The sequence below is a fragment of the Notechis scutatus genome, chromosome Z (assembly GCF_049901735.1).
Source record: "Notechis scutatus isolate UNSWTSFEM ecotype Mainland chromosome Z, rNotScu1.2, whole genome shotgun sequence".
Classification (NCBI taxonomy): domain Eukaryota; kingdom Metazoa; phylum Chordata; class Lepidosauria; order Squamata; family Elapidae; genus Notechis; species Notechis scutatus.
Genome location: NC_142025.1, coordinates 118272461 through 118289130, shown reverse-complemented (window position 1 = coordinate 118289130; position 16670 = coordinate 118272461). Strand labels below are relative to the sequence as shown.

General features: G+C 50.4%; 2 protein-coding genes across 4 annotated transcripts in view; both read right to left on the bottom strand.

Annotated features, from left to right (window-relative positions):
• Nucleotides 1–16670, bottom strand: part of MDP1 (magnesium dependent phosphatase 1) — a 116879-nt gene that overhangs the window by 47284 nt on the left and 52925 nt on the right. The window lies entirely within an intron of this gene.
• Nucleotides 6914–7921, bottom strand: LOC148129181 (endogenous retrovirus group K member 24 Gag polyprotein-like). Its single transcript, XM_087946168.1, has one exon. The coding sequence runs from the start codon at nt 7919–7921 to the stop codon at nt 6914–6916; it is 1008 nt and encodes a 335-aa protein (XP_087802294.1).

Sequence of the window (16670 nt, the reverse complement as noted above, 5' to 3'; positions counted from 1 at the left end):
AGAATGGCCTTCTTAATAGTTGGCCAGGACACGACGGTCATATACGAACTTTTGTCCACCACCACATCCCCGTCGATGTCGATGGTGGTGTGGAATTTCTTGGAGCATTGCGCGCTGTAGTACCTGACGAACGTTTGAGGGGCTACCTCATGCCTGTGACTTGACCTTCTCCTCGCTGGTGCCTCGGAAACGGCGCCTTCCGGAATCCCGTCAGGGATGCACATGGCCGCGTCGGGTGAACAATTGGCCTCTGGAGGTGGGAAGCCGGCTTGGTTGCACAGTAAGCTTTTGCGGTTTGCCCCTTCCGTCTGCATCTTTGGCAAGTGGCGTCTTTGTATCAGCATGCCTCTCTGGGCTGATTGCCCCCACATGCGGCACCAAAGAGGCGCCTCTCTCCCGTTTCCGGACTCCCTGCCTTCCCTTCGGAACGAGTGCGGTGGATTTTGTCACCCTCGGCTGTATTGTCTCCGTGTTCCATGCTCTCGTGATGCACGGTGGCCGCTCCGCCCGAGGGATGGCCGCTACTTGATCTCCGAATGGCGCCGGCTGACCTCATGGAGGACTCACTCGCCTTGGCCTCGTCTAGGGTGGCTTGGAACGTGAGATCAAGCTGAGCCATTAATGGCCTCCGTAGGCTTAAGTCTTTTACACCCCCAGGGAGCCTCTCTCGCATCCTTTCCTCCTCCAGATCAGCGTTGCCACAAAGTCATAGACTGTCTCACTGCCTTTTTGATCCCTGGGGTGAAACTCACATGACCAAGGCTGGTGCTGGGGGTGCATAATGTGCTCCTAGCGTGTCCTGAAGCTCCCTCCCACGTACTGCCTGCACGTCTGCTGGTGCCGAGAGGGACGTAGCCGTTTGGAAGACGTCCCGTCCACAGGAGCTCAGGAAAAACGCTCTTCTCCTCTTGTCCGATACTGCCAGAAGGTCATTGGCTTCCCTGAAGATGTGAAACGGAGCCATGTACGACCTCCAGTCTCCATTCGCTGCGGGGTCTGGAGCTGGCCGGGCGTGGGTGGCCATCTTGGAGTGGCCGAGGCAGCTTCTCCTCCCCTTTCTGCGGTGATGGTGACGGCCGCTGGTGCCGCTTGGATGCCCAGCCTCAGTTCAGCCGCTTTGATCTCTGCAGAGCCCCCCTTCCTCGCCAGGGTTAAGTGGGGGTCGAATGAAGAGGCCGGGCACTCAGGCGGTCACGACGGCTCTCTATGGAGTCCGTTAAGGGGTAGGTGTGGTGCCTGCCCAACAGCTCCCACCTTTAAAGATTACCCCCCCCCCCAGGAAATTAGACCAATGATTTTAACTTGTTTCTTTTTCCCCCGCCCAGAAGGCGGACCGGCTTCACTCTTCATTAGCATATTCAGAAGGGACCTTGCAGGTCATCTAGTCCAACCCCAGCCCCTAGGCAGGAGACTCTGCACCATTTCTGAGAAGGGGCCGTCCAAGGTCTTCAACAAAGACCCTCCTGCCTTCCCCAAGCTCCCCCTTCCCCTCGACCACCCAGGCCAGTCAATCGCTCCCACTCCCCTAATCCCCAGAGGGCTGGGCTGCTGGAGCCCCCTCCCCGCCTCTCCAGCACGTCCCTCATCGCTCGGAACGGTCTCTAAAGAAAGGATTGTGTGTGTGTGTCCAGGGGGAGGGTTGCCCTCTGATTCCGGGGGGATGGGGTTGGCAGACGTTTGATGACCGTCTACGGAACATCCTCAGGGCTAAGGGGTGTGTTGTGTTTCAGTAGGAGGATGGAGCAGGGGGGAGAAGGGGAGGACTGTGAGGTGTCCTGACCTGGGTGGTTTTCTGGCAGACGTTTCATGAGCCAGCTAGGGAACATCCTCAGGGCTAAGGGGAGTGTGGGGTTCAGCGATGAAGAGGAGCAAGGATCGAAGGTAGGAGAGAGGAGGATATGGTGGTCTCTCATGAATGAAAACACTGAGACGACGCCATGAAGCAAGATCGGGATGAGAGCACAAAGCAGACTCTGACACCCCCTTTTATTAGAAGCAATCTTTGTTAACGTAGCAATTTTTGTTAGTGTCTTTCACAAACGCATTACATCACACAAAATGCACTGCTCATTCACATAAGCATACAAAGCTGTAAAGTCTAAGTTTGCTACAATTCTGGGTAAGAAATGGCAACAGTTTGACCTTGTTCCTTGCTTCGTGTTCCAGGCAACTACCAGAAGGCCCGTTGCCCTTGCACATACAAAGAACAGATAACAATTCCCACATCTCCTCTGTTTTTCTTTTTTAAGAGACAGGGAGTGTTTTAGTTCCAACAGCAGCCTTTGTCAGGCGCGTAGGCAAGACTGCTGTGCATGCTGATGTTATCCATGGCGTTCGTGACTTCTTCGACCATCACAAACATCTCGTCCTCGTCTGGGTCATCACAGGTTGGCTCTCCCATCTCTTCTTCGGATGTCAGTGGTTCATATGTGTTAGTTATTTGTTGATTCCAGAGAGCCATTACCTGTGCAGTGGCTTTTTTCTCAGCCAAGAGGGATAAACTGTTAGAAATAGTGCGTACAAAGATAGGTAATACACAAGGCAATATAATACATCCCGCAGCAATCATACCAATAAGCGCTACAATAGCTTGCAAACCAGGTAATTTTGGGAACCAGGATCCAAACATGTCTCTAAAATCAAGACCATTCCATGTTTGTACAGGTACATGCGCAATCTTGATCATTCTATCAGTAATTTGTTGGATAACTTTTCCACTATCATCTATTTCAATACAACAATTACTAAGATTAAATTTTCCACACACTCTTCCTTCTTTGGCAAGAAGATAATCTAACGCCAAACGATTTTTCATGATATATGTTCTAGACAATGCACTTTCTTTAGCTAGTGTTTTCAAAGCAAGAGAAGTTTCATTGGTTATAATTTCTAATACAGCTTGCAACCTTATAATTCTATTGAGCATATATATGTGGGGGTACGGTACCCCCTTGTTTCAGGTAAGTGAGTGTACAAGCAAATAGGATTACATTTGTCAGTGGTACATGAAGTAGAGCTTGATTTAACAGTGATATTAATATTTTGAGGGCCTCTTACTTGAGCAGAGTCAATAGGTGGGATGTATCAGTAGTTGTAAACAGTGGTGGCCCCCACATTAGTCCCGGACACCTTTTGGAAGAGATATTTCTTTTCCTGTAGATAAGATCTTTGCCAGCTGTGTGAGCCGCAGGTGACTCCTGCAGCGTCGTTAGGACCTTGGCCTTTGTTGATGGCAAAGAAGTGTTGGTAACCCCCCCGAGTGACATTATGGGTAATGTACCCATTTTTTGCTTGACTGGTTGAGAACATTGAGGCAAGGTCAGAGCTGGATCCTCCTTTGTAGGCATAGACATACAGCGATGCAGTGATGGGCCCCACAGCCTTTGGCTCGTAGCATTGGATACCTTGTTTGGTGTAGCATCGTGCATATTGAGTGTTGTTATGCAGACAAGGGGAGATTGTCGTGGAGTTGCACTCAGGTTTCAAAGTATGATAGATCAGGGTGGACTGGGTCTTCGTTCCGCTGCGAGTAGTTTTGATGCAGGCATCGCAGGAGGATGGGGTGGCTGTTGTATTGGCAGGAATGATGTGGAAACCCAGGAAGCAAATGATGAATACAGTGGGCAGCTTCATGATGCTGATGTAGGCAAGGCTGGTTTGGGTAGAAAAGGCCTTACGTGTCGTCCAGGGACCCAGATGGTGTTGTTGTTGTCAGCGTACCCTCGTCCCCAGGTTATAAGTTCAGCAGGACCTTTCCACTGAGGATCTGGCATGATGCTGATGAAAATATACCGTTGGTCTGGGTTCAAGATGAGGCGAGGAAGCGAAATGACGTGATGCTGCTGTGCATGGGGGGGGATCCGGACTCATTGAGGAAGTTAAGAGTAAACAAGCAAACATTCAATGCATTCTGGAGTCCTGGCAACCCTGTGACATTTTTAAATTTGAATTTTTCCAAATTATTTTTAAGGGTTTGATGAGCTCGTTCAACAATGGCTTGTCCCTGGGAATTGAATGGAATGAGTAATTTGCCATTGGGAGCAAAATTGTGCAAAAGCAGTACTGGTGTATGCAGGGCCGTTGTCTGTTTTTATTTCTCCTTGGGTTTTCCCATGGAGGCGAATGTTTTAATGCAATGGTTGATAACATGTTTTGTGGCTTCACCCCTTTGAGGTGTGGCCATGATAAATCCTGAATGAGTGTCTACGGTGACATAAAGATATTTCCATGGATTAAAGGGTGGATATTGAGTAACATCCATTTGCCAAAGTTCTAAGGCGTTTATGCCTCGAGGGTTTACCCCCATGGGTAAAGAAACACCTTGGCGAGAGCAAGCGGGGCATTGCTGGATTATTGCTGCTGCTTCACTCTGAGTTATTTTTAAACTGTCTGGCCAAGGCTTTTTTATTTTGATGAAAATAACTATGACTGTCCCAGGGTGTTTGTTGTGAAAGAATCATGCAAGAGATGGCGCTGTCTGCGGTTGCAGCTGCGGCTGCCGCATCAGCCATATCATTGCCTTCCTGGAGAATTCCTGGGAAGGGTTGGTGGCTGCGAATGTGTGCTACAAAGAGCGGGTGCTGGTGCTGTGCAACAAGGTGTTGCAATGTAACAAAAAGAGAGAGAAGATTTTTAGAGACAGAGACTGAAGTGAAGGATAGGCAGTAGTTGAAAGCATTTTATGCGTATGGAGTTAGTACTTCGATGAAATCAATCTGTGTTCTCTGGAAAGGCCAGCCCATCAGGGGTCGCCCTCCCATTTCTTTTTTCCTTGCTACTTTCTTGTTTACTTTCAAACATACTTTGCATTCACAGAAACCACCTTCACCCCTTCTCAGTTTCCCAACTCATCTTTCTCTTTTTCCTCAGGTTTCCAATCCTAACAACTCACATTTCTGCGCAGACCATGAAGGAAGGGAGGGAGCCCTTTTATGACCTCCCCTGCTCCTATCATGACTGCAAATCCTGATTTCCTCTTTCCTTCCTCAACCCTGCTTGATCCATCCACCTACTTGCAACAAACAATCGTGGTCCTCAGTTCCCACGATTCTGCAAGCCTTTAGATAGCCCGAGAGGGAAGCCCCCCCTCGGGCAGATAGAGGCTGCAGAATCCTCTTGCAATCCTCATTTGCATTTTCAACAACCAGTTTTAACAGACTAAGAGATTTTTTAGGAGTGTTGAGGAAGATGTATCCATTCTAAGATAAGGAGGTTGCTAGTGTGCTGAGACTTTTGGGTTAATACAGCAGTAGGTAAGGAGGGGGTGTATTGAGCAAGATTAAGGAAATAGGAGCATTGTTGTGACATCGGTTGATTTCTGCATAATGTGCTATATGTCCTGGGTGATTTTTAATTGATGATCTGTAAGGGTAATTTTATCCCCTGGAGTGGTTCCTCCCTTGAACACATCAAACAGGGGGCTGAGCATGTGTGTAGTGATGCCAAAATAGGGACGGGTCCAATTGATGGCTCCTAAAAGTTGTTGTAAACGTACTAGGGTTGTAGTGCGAGAGAGGGTCAGTTTTGGCACCATCGGAGCAGATGAGGCTTGTAACAATTTGTGACCTAGATATTGATATGGAGCCTTCATCTGAATTTTTTCAGGCGCTACCAAAAGGCCTCCTGCAGTTAAGAGATCTTGTAGTTTTTGCAGTGAGGCAGCCACAGTGCCAGGAGCCCCTGGGGCTGCTACTAAGATGTCATCCATGTAGTGATAAATAATGAAGTGAGGATGTGATTTCCTAAAGGGATCAATAATGTGATGTACATAAGCCTGGCACATGGTAGGGCTGTTTAACATTCCCTGTGGTAGCACCTTCCATTGATAACGTGCTGCCGGTGCTTCATTGTTAAGAGTGGGAATAGTAAAGGCACACAAGTGTCTGTCTTCCTTATGCAAAGGTATAGAGAAAAAACAATCCTTAAGGTCTATGACCACAAGGTCATAGTCTTTGGGAATCATATTGGGGTTGGGCATGCCACATTGCAGGGGTCCCATTGGTTGGATCACGGCGTTGACGGCTCGGAGATCATGCAAAAATCTCATTTTGCCTGATTTCTTTTTAATGACAAACACAGGGGTGTTATAGGGGCTGTTAGAGGGCTCAATATGTCCCTGAGCAAGTTGTTCTTTTACCAGCTGTTGCAAGGCAGCCAATTTTGGAACTGTCAAGGGCCATTGATCCACCCAAACAGGGACTGATGTGGTTAATTGTAAGCGAAGAGGAAAAGAATGAGTCATTTTAACACAAGAGAAGCTTGAAATTGTGAGAGCAAGTCCCGCCCCCCAGAGATTGGTATGCAGGGGGAGCACAATAGGCTTGATCTGAGCGGTGCCTGTCAGATTTTCCCCCGTGACTGAGAGCCAATTTGTGCTGACTCTGGCCGTTTGGGTCCCCCCCACTCCTCTAACTGACGGGGAGGGGGTTGTAGGCCACTCGCCAGGCCATTCTGCAGACCTAATCACAGAGACATCCGCACCAGATGTCCAGAAGTCCTCGGAAAGAGCGGCCCTGCACAAAAAGCAGAAGCGTGGGCTTAGTCTCGGTGAGAGTCTCTGCGATAGTCAGAATGTCAGGGGACTTTTTCGGCAGAATGATGAGTTTCGCCAAAATGTCCCCCTTTTGAATCGTAGCAGGCAGGGTAGCACAAACGGAGAGAATGATGGTAGGTCCTAACACGTCCTCCGAAAGCGCCATCGGAGAAATATGAAGACCTTTTAACTGTGCAATAGGATGCGGTTGAACGAGAGCATCAGCAGGGAAAGCAGAGAAAGGAAGTGTAGACGTGGCAGAAAGAGAAGCGGGGGTAGGGAGGTGCAGATCAAGATTTTGAGCAGCGAACAGTTCAAAAACATTCCGGACACACTGCGGTGAAGGTGCAGCCTTGAGTGTGGGGCTAGCTGCTGGCCCCCCTAGCCGTTTCCCTGACCCTCTTCCTGAGCAGCATTGCGATATTGTGACTTGTTCTGGCCGGTTCGGCATCGATTAGCCCAATGATAGCCCTTCTTGCACTTTGGACAGACTGTTTTGGGGTAAATGTCACGCCGGGTAGCGGAGCGGGAAGCGCCACCGCCTGGGGCTCTACATTGACTTTTAAAGTGGCCGGGCTTGCCGCAATTAAAGCAATTACCGGAGGGTTTATTACTTTGAGTAATGGCAGCAGCCATCACTTGAGCGGTATATTGCTGCGTGCCAACGACCGCACAAGCCTGAAGATATTGCGCTAAAGTAGAGCCAGGGACATTGATTAATGGAGCAAGAAGGCTTTTACAATCAGCGTTAGCATTCTCACATGCCAGTTTCATGAGTACTTCTTGGCGAGCGTCCTCATTAGAGATTTGCCGCCTGAGAGCTTGTTGGAGGCGCTCAATGAAATCATTATATGACTCAGTGGGTTTTTGAATGATTTGTGCGAAAAACTGAGGAGCGGAGCCAGGGTCCTGCACTTTGGATAGAGCGTGGAGAGCAGCCTGAGCAGTCAAGTTAAGAGCAGGCAGAGGGGTGTTATACCGAGCCGTGGCGGCTTGGAGAAAGGCACCTTCCCCAGCTAGCTCGTCAGCCTGGAGATTAGGGTTACGGGCTGCCAAAAGTTGGCAATGCCGAACAAATTCAGAGGACCACACTACGAACTGAGTGCCCGAGGTGACGATATAAATCAAGTCCTTCCAATCAGCCGCAATCATGAGGTGGGAATTTGACAAAGCAGCAAAGAGTCCTTGTGTAAGAGGGGCATTAACCCCATAGATCTGGACGGCCAATTTGATATCTTTTATAAATTTGACGGGGATCGGCTCCCAAAGGGGAACATTATTACCCTGAGCGTTGGGAGCGAGCACTAGCGGGAAAAGACCAGGGGAATCTTCAAAGTCTAAATCACCCTCCTGAAGTCCCTTGGCAATAGCAGCATGAACTGCGCCCATGGGAGGTGGCGCAGGACGAGAAGGAGACAAAAACCGCGAAGAGGCGGGTGGAGGGGCTGAAGGAGAGGAAGAGGAAGGAGGGGAAGAGGAAGAAGGAGGCTTCGGGGGTTCGTTGGGGGAAACAGGGGGTGCAGGGGTGACTAATCGCACAGAAGCATGAACGTAAGGAGGAGGACAGTGCAAGGAGGCAAAGGGAGGTTGCTCATGAGATCGCAAGGCTTCAAAAACCACCCGCCATGCCAAAAGGATTTTCGGGGGTGTGCTTGGGGAAGCGTGTAAGGGTTTCCCCAACCGTTGCCACACGGAGGCTTTAAGACTCCCTTTGTGCGGGTAGGAGGGGTAATGAGACCAAATATAACTAAGTAAATCTTCTAAAGAGGCTTTACTGAGGGGCTTTTCAAGATAGCCCCCTCTTTTAAAAAGGAAGAAATTTGGTTTGGTTAATTCTCTTAACTCCTCAATGTGCAATTTCTGATCCTGAGAGAATCCTCCACCCATACTCACGAGGGATCGCCTGCGACCGGATCAGGGATGAGGTACCAAGGCAAGGCCAGCCGATGAGTATGGATGGTCCAAAGACGGATCACCTCGCAGATGATCACGTCGGGGTCACCAGTTGTGGTGGTCTCTCATGAATGAAAACACTGAGACGACGCCATGAAGCCAGATCGGGATGAGAGCTCAGGGCAGGCTCTGACACCCTCTTTTATTAGAAACAATCTTTGTTAACGTTTGCAATTTTTTGTTAGTGTGTTGTTACAAACTCATTACATCACACAAAATACCATATGAGAATACAAAGCTGTAAAGTTTAAGTTTGCTACAATTCTGGGTAAGAAGTGGCAACATTTCGACCTTGTCCCTCGCCTTGTGTTACAAACAACTACCAGAAGGCCCGTTGTCCTTGCACGTGCGCGAGGAAAAAGATAGCAATTCCCACAGTCTAATTTCCTGGGGGGGGAGAGAAAATCTTTAAAGGTGGGAGCTGTTGGGCAGGCACCACACCTACCCCTTAACAGACTCCATAGAGAGCCGTCGTGACCGCCTGAGGGCCCGGCCTCTTCATTCGACCCCCACTTAACCCTGGCGAGGAAGGGGGGCTCTGCAGAGATCAAAGCGGCTGAAAAGAGGCTGGGCATCCAAGCGGCACCAGCGGCCATCACCATCACCACAGCAGGGGGAGGAGAAGCTGCCTCGCCCACTCCAAGATGGCCACCCACCTTTAAAGATTTTCTCTCCCCCCAGGAAATTAGACCAATGATTTTAACTTGTTTCTTTTTCCCCGCCCAGAAGGCGGAACGGCTTCACTCTTCATTAGCATATTAAGGAGGGACCTTGCAGGTCATCTAGTCCAACCCCAGACCCTAGGCAGGAGACTCTGCACCATTTCTGACAAGGGGCAGTCCAAGGTCTTCAACAAAGACCCTCCTGCCTTCCCCAAGCTACCCGCTCCCCTCGACCACCCAGGCCAGTCAATCGCTCCCACTCCCCTAATCCCCAGAGGGCTGGGCTGCTGGAGCCCCCCCCCCGCCTCTCCAGCACGTCCGTAGTCACTCAGGAACGGTCGCTAAAGAAAGGATTGTGTGTGTGTCGTGGGGGTGATTGGTGCCCTCCGAGTCAGGTGGTTTTCTGGCAGACGTTTCATGAACCAACTAGGGAACATCGTCAGGGCTAAGGGGTGTGTGGGGTTTTAGGAGGAGGAGGGAGCAGGGGGGAGAAGGGGAGGACTGTGAGGTCCTTGGGGTCCTGACCTGGGTGGTTTTCTGGTAGACGTTTCATGAGCCAGCTAGGGAACATCGTCAGGGCTAAGGGGAGTGTGGAGTTCAGCGATGAAGAGGAGCAAGGATCAAAGGTAGGAGAGAGGAGGGTCCGCTTATTATAAGCTCGTCTCTTGCCACTCACCAGGAGAGGGCGAGTTCTAATCCCGCTTTTTATCCAATCACCAGGGGGCAGTGAGTTCGAGTCCCACTTTAGCACAAAGGGCAGCTGAATGTCTTTGATCAGGCGCTTTGCCCATCATGTGAGTTGCTGACGGTTGTGTCACCCGGGATGTCTCATTTTAAAAAATAAAAATAAAAACACCTGCAACTGTACAAAGCAAAAGCAGGATATAAACCCAAAAAAAAACAAGGTTTTTTTTAAAAGAGAAGTTAAACTTGGAAGTGGATCTTCCCCAAATTTTTGTCACCCCTTTAATGAAAATATCAATATTTTAACTTTCTCCACTCAAATGTTAGTCGTCCTCACCTTAGACCATAATTTGAGTCCGGAATTAAGATTAAAGTGTGCAGGTTGTTAAGCAGCTCACCGAAAGAACGTACAGGGTTTTGATTTATTTTTTTTTTGCAATGGTCATTAAGCGAATCATGATTTCATGTGAACCGATTGCCTGCAATGGACGTTTGTCGGAAGCCAGATGTAAGATGATGTAAAATATCCTCACACGACCACGAGACGCAGAAAATGGCAGCCGAGGCAGTCTGGTTGTCGAGCACGCAAATGGCGATGCAAGAGGACGTGTGTGTGTTTGTAAGTTGAAACTTGGTCTTCAGTACCTTTTTGGGGGCTCCGTCTTAGCTTTAAACCGTTCCTAAGTAACCGGTCGTAAATTGAGCATTACGGTCGTACATCGAGGACTTAGCAAAGGCGACACAAGATACCCCCTTCCCGGAAACCCTGCAGGCCCCAGGGGACACAAATGAAACCGTGACGATTGTGAACTGTTTATTGAACATTTATTAGCCACGACATGACGGGGATGATGGGGAAAGGGCCGCTGGAACCCGGGTGGCAAAAAACAGCAGATGCCTCCTTATCCACGTGTGGCCAGAGGGAAGCTGCGCCCCCGTAACTCAAAGAAAAGCACCCCGTTCCCCTAAAACACAATCCTCCCCCCAACCTCTAGAAGGACAGTTTGCGGATAAACAGACATGTGGGGAGGCAGCGATGCCAGGCAGCCCGTCTGGGATTCGAGAAACAGATGCGCCCGATTCTTAGAGGATTAGGGGATCCTTAGGGGAGGAGGGAAGGGGCATTAGAAGCAACACGGGGCGATTCTAGACCCGTGTTTGGCAACCGTGACAATGTTACAAAGGTGGGCTTCAACCCCCAGGATTCCCCAGATAGCCATCTTCAAATTGCCAAGGTTGAAAAACCCGGTTTTAGATGTTCAGCTCATGCCTGGGAGGACCATAGAGCAAACTCACAAAGCTTCAGCCTCCCTGTCACATGCTGTCTTTTTCAAGTTTGGCCACGTGAAGATGGTTGGACTTCAACTCCCAGAATCTCCTAGCCAGGCGCATGAGCTTCAACTCCCAGAATTCAATAGGGGGGCTTTTTTCAATTCAATTCAAGGCATATTAGAAATCTGGTGGCCAGGGTCGGTGGTTTAAGTGAATTTGGCTTGCTGGGGATGCTGCAACGGTTGTTAGGTATGAAACGTTGGTCACAAGTCCCCTTTGTCTCCGTCCTGTTGTAACTTCCAACGGTCACTAAGCGAAATGTTGTAAGTCGAGGAGGAAGACTGTTGCATATGCTAATGGAGAGTGAAGCCAAGGAACAATGATGTCAATCCGGTCCGCTTTCTAGGAGGGAAAAGGAATAATTTATTTATTTTTATTTATTTATTCTTTCAAGAGATTATAAGAAAACAGGTGTGCTTATACACCATTTAAATTTAAAATGATTGGTCTTTTCCCCGGCGGGGAACACAGACCAAGGGTTTGAAGGTGTCACCCTATACTTGCCTTTCTGGGGCTTTAGCTGTTCCTTGTGAAGCCCAGAATGGCCTTCTTAATAGTTGGCCAGGACACGAGGGTCATATACGAACTTTCGTCCACCACCACATCCCCGTCGATGTCGATGGTGGTGTGGAATTTCTTGGAGCATTGCGCGCTGTAGTACCTGACGAACGTTTGGGGGGCTACCTCATGCCTGTGACTTGGCCTTCTCCTCGCTGGTGCCTCGGAAACGGCGACTTCCGGAATTCTGTCAGGGATGCACACAGTCGCATCGGGGAAACAATGGGCCTCTGGAAGCGGGAAGCTGACTGGTTGCACGGCAAGCTTTTGCGGTTTGCCCCTTCCGTCTGCATCTTTGGCAAGTGGCGTCTTTGGATCGGCATACCACTCTGGGCGGATTGCCTCCACATGCGGCACCAAACTGGCGCCTCTCTCCCGTTTCCGGACTCCCTGCCTTCCCTTCAGAACGAGTGCGGTGGATTTAGTCACCCTCGGCTGTAATGTCTCCGTGTTCCATGCTCTCGTGATGCACAGTGGCCGCTCCGCCTGAGGGATGGCCGCTATTTGATCTCCGAATGGCAACGGCTGACCTCCTGGAGGACTCACTCGCCTTGGCCTCGTCTAGGGTGGCTTGGAACGTGAGATCAAGCTGAGCCATTAATGGCCTCCGTAGGCTTAAGTCTTTTATACCCACAAGGAGCCTCTCTCGCATCCTTTCCTCCTCCAGATCAGCGTTGCCACAAAGTCATAGACTGTCTCACTGCCTTTTTGATCCCTGGGGTGAAACTCACATGACCAAGGCTGGTGCTGGGGGTGCATAATGTGCTCCTAGCGTGTCCTGAAGCTCCCTCCCACGTACTGCCTGCACGTCTGCGGGTGCCGAGAGGGCCGTAGCCGTTTGGAAGACGTCCCGTCCACAGGAGCTCAGGAAAAACGCTCTTCTCCTCTTGTCCGATACTGCCAGAAGGTCATTGGCTTCCCTGAAGATGTGAAACGGAGCCATGTACGACCTCCAGTCTCCTTTCGCTGGGGGGGATGGAGCTGGCCGAGCGTGGGTGGCCATCTTGGAGCGGCCGACGCAGCTTCTCCTCCCCTTTCTGCGGTGATGGTGACGGCCGCTGGTGCCGCTTGGATGCCCAGCCTCTGTTCAGCCGCTTTGATCTCTGCAGAGCCCCCCTTCCTCGCCAGGGTTTAGTGGGGGTCAAATGAAGAGGCCGGGCCCTCAGGCGGTCACGACGGCTCTCGATGGAGTCCGTTAAGGTGTAGGTGTGGTGCCTGCCCAACAGCTCCCACCTTTAAAGATTTTCTCTCCCCCCAGGAAATTAGACCAATGATTTTAACTTGTTTCTTTTTCCCCGCCCAGAAGGCGGACCGGCTTCACTCTTCATTAGCATATTAAGAAGGGACCTTGCAGGTCATCTAGTCCAACCCCAGACCCTAGGCAGGAGACTCTGCACCATTTCTGAGAAGGGGCCGTCCAAGGTCTTCAACAAAGACCCTCCTGCCTTCCCCAAGCTCCCCCTCCCCTCGACCACCCAGGCCAGTCAATCGCTCCCACTCCCCTAATCCCCAGAGGGCTGGGCTGCTGGAGCCCCCCACCTCTCCAGCACGTCCGTAGTCACCAGAACGGTCGCTAAAGAAAGGATTGTGTGTGTGTCGTGGGGGTGATTGGTGCCCTCTGAGTCAGGTGGTTTTCTGGCAGACGTTTCATGAACCAACTAGGGAACATCGTCAGGGCTAAGGGGTGTGTGGGGTTTTAGGAAGGAGGAGGGAGAAGGGGGAGAAGGGGAGGACTGTGAGGTCCTTGGGGTCCTGACCTGGGTGGTTTTCTGGCAGACGTTTCATGAACCAACTAGGGAATATCGTCAGGGCTAAGGGGAGTGTGGAGTTCAGCGATGAAGAGGAGCAAGGATCAAAGGTAGGAGAGTGGAGGGTCCGCTTATTATATGCTCGTCTCTTGCCACTCACCAGGAGAGGGCGAGTTCTAATCCCGCTTTTTATCCAATCACCAGGGGGCAGTGAGTTCGAGTCCCACTTTAGCACAAAGGGCAGCTGAATGTCTTTGATCAGGCGCTTTGCCCATCATGTGAGTTGCTGACGGTTGTGTCACCCAGGATGTCCCATTTTTTAAAAAATAAATAAAAACACCCGCAATTGTACAAAGCAAAAGCAGGATATAAATCCAAAAATCCATTTTTTTTTAAAAGAGAAGTTAAACTTGGAAGTGCATCTGCCCCAAATTTTTGTCACCCCTTTAATGAAAATATAAATATTTTAACTTTCTCCACTCAAATGTTAGTCGTCCTCACTTTAGACCATAATTTGAGTCCGGAATTAAGATTAAAGTGTGCAGGTTGTTAAGCAGCTCACCGAAAGAACGTACAGGGTTTTGATTTATTTATTTTTGCAATGGTCATTAAGCGAATCATGATTTCATGTGAACCGATTGCCTGCAATGGACATTTGTCGGAAGCCAGATGTAAAATGATGTAAAATATCCTCACACGACCACGAGACGCAGAAAATGGCGGCCGAGGCAGTCTGGTTGTCGAGCACGCAAATGGCGATGCAAGAGGACGTGTGTGTGTTTGTAAGTTGAAACTTGGTCTTCAGTACCTTTTTGGGGGCTCCGTCTTAGCTTTAAACCGTTCCTAAGTAACCGGTCGTAAATTGAGCATTACGGTCGTACATCGAGGACTTAGCAAAGGCGACACAAGATACCCCCTTCCCGGAAACCCTGCAGGCCCCAGGGGACACAAATGAAACCGTGACGATTGTGAACTGTTTATTGAACATTTATTAGCCACGACATGACGGGGATGATGGGGAAAGGGCCGCTGGAACCCGGGTGGCAAAAACAGCAGATGCCTCCTTATCCACGTGTGGCCAGAGGAAGCTGCGCCCCGTAACTCAAAGAAAAGCACCCCGTTCCCCTAAAACACAATCCTCCCCCAACCTCTAGAAGGACAGTTTGCGGATAAACAGACATGTGGGGAGGCAGCGATGCCAGGCAGCCCGTCTGGGATTCGAGAAACAGATGCGCCCGATTCTTAGAGGATTAGGGGATCCTTAGGGAGGAGGGAAGGGGCATTAGAAGCAACACGGGCGATTCTAGACCCGTGTTTGGCAACCGTGACAATGTTACAAAGGTGGGCTTCAACCCCCAGGATTCCCCAGATAGCCATCTTCAAATTGCCAAGGTTGAAAAACCCGGTTTTAGATGTTCAGCTCATGCCTGGGAGGACCTCAAAGCAAACTCACAAAGCTTCAGCCTCCCTGTCACATGCTGTCTTTTTCAAGTTTGGCCACGTGAAGATGGGTGGACTTCAACTCCCAGAATCTCCTAGCCAGGCGCATGAGCTTCAACTCCCAGAATTCAATAGGGGGCTTTTTTCAATTCAATTCAAGGCATATTAGAAATCTGGTGGCCAGGGTCGGTGGTTTAAGTGAATTTGGCTTGCTGGGGATGCTGCAACGGTTGTTAGGTATGAAACGTTGGTCACAAGTCCCCTTTGTCTCCGTCCTGTTGTAACTTCCAACGGTCACTAAGCGAAATGTTGTAAGTCGAGGAGGAAGACTGTTGCATATGCTAATGGAGAGTGAAGCCAAGGAACAATGATGTCAATCCGGTCCGCTTTCTAGCAGGGAAAAGGAATAATTTATTTATTTTTATTTATTTATTCTTTCAAGAGATTATAAGAAAACAGGTGTGCTTATACACCATTTAAATTTAAAATGATTGGTCTTTTCCCCGGCGGGGAACACAGACCAAGGGTTTGAAGGTGTCACCCTATACTTGCCTTTCTGGGGCTTTCGCTGTTCCTTGTGAAGCCCAGAATGGCCTTCTTAATAGTTGGCCAGGACACGAGGGTCATATACGAACTTTTGTCCACCACCACATCCCCGTCGATGTCGATGGTGGTGTGGAATTTCTTGGAGCATTGCGCGCTGTAGTACCTGACGAACGTTTGGGGGGCTACCTCATGCCTGTGACTTGGCCTTCTCCTCGCTGGTGCCTCGGAAACGGCGACTTCCGGAATTCTGTCAGGGATGCGCACAGTCGCATCGGGGAAACAATGGGCCTCTGGAAGCGGGAAGCTGACTGGTTCCACGGCAAGCTTTTGCGGTTTGCCCCTTCCGTCTGCATCTTTGGCAAGTGGCGTCTTTGGATCGGCATGCCTCTCATGGCCGATTGCCCCCACATGCGGCACCAAACTGGCGCCTCTCTCCCGTTTCCGGACTCCCTGCCTTCCCTTCAGAACGAGTGCGGTGGATTTAGTCACCCTCGGCTGTAATGTGTCCGTGTTCCATGCTCTCGTGATGCACAGTGGCCGCTCCGCCTGAGGGATGGCCGCTATTTGATCTCCGAATGGCAACGGCTGACCTCCTGGAGGACTCACTCGCCTTGGCCTCGTCTAGGGTGGCTTGGAACGTGAGATCAAGCTGAGCCATTAATGGCCTCCGTAGGTTTAAGTCTTTTATACCCCCAGGGAGCCTCTCTCGCATCCTTTCCTCCTCCAGATCAGCGTTGCCACAAAGTCATAGACTGTCTCACTGCCTTTTTGATCCCTGGGGTGAAACTCACAGGACCAAGGCTGGTGCTGGGGGTGCATAATGTGCTCCTAGCGTGTCCTGAAGCTCCCTCCCACGTACTGCCTGCACGTCTGCTGGTGCCGAGAGGGCCGTAGCCGTTTGGAAGACGTCCCGTCCACAGGAGCTCAGGAAAAACGCTCTTCTCCTCTTGTCCGATACTGCCAGAAGGTCATTGGCTTCCCTGAAGATGTGAAACGGAGCCATGTACGACCTCCAGTCTCCTTTCGCTGGGGGATGGAGCTGGCCGGGCGTGGGTGGCCATCTTGGAGTGGCCGAGGCAGCTTCTCCTCCCCTTGCTGGGGTGATGGTGACGGCCGCTGGTGCCGCTTGGATGCCCAGCCTCTGTTCAACCGCTTTGATCTCTGCAGAGCCCCCCTTCCTCGCCAGGGTTACGTAGGGGTCGAATGAAGAGGCCG

Bases quoted from the DNA above. Each gene is read 5' to 3' on its own strand.
- LOC148129181 (XM_087946168.1), bottom strand. From the start codon at position 7,921: ATGGGCGCAGTTCATGCTGCTATTGCCAAGGGACTTCAGGAGGGTGAT.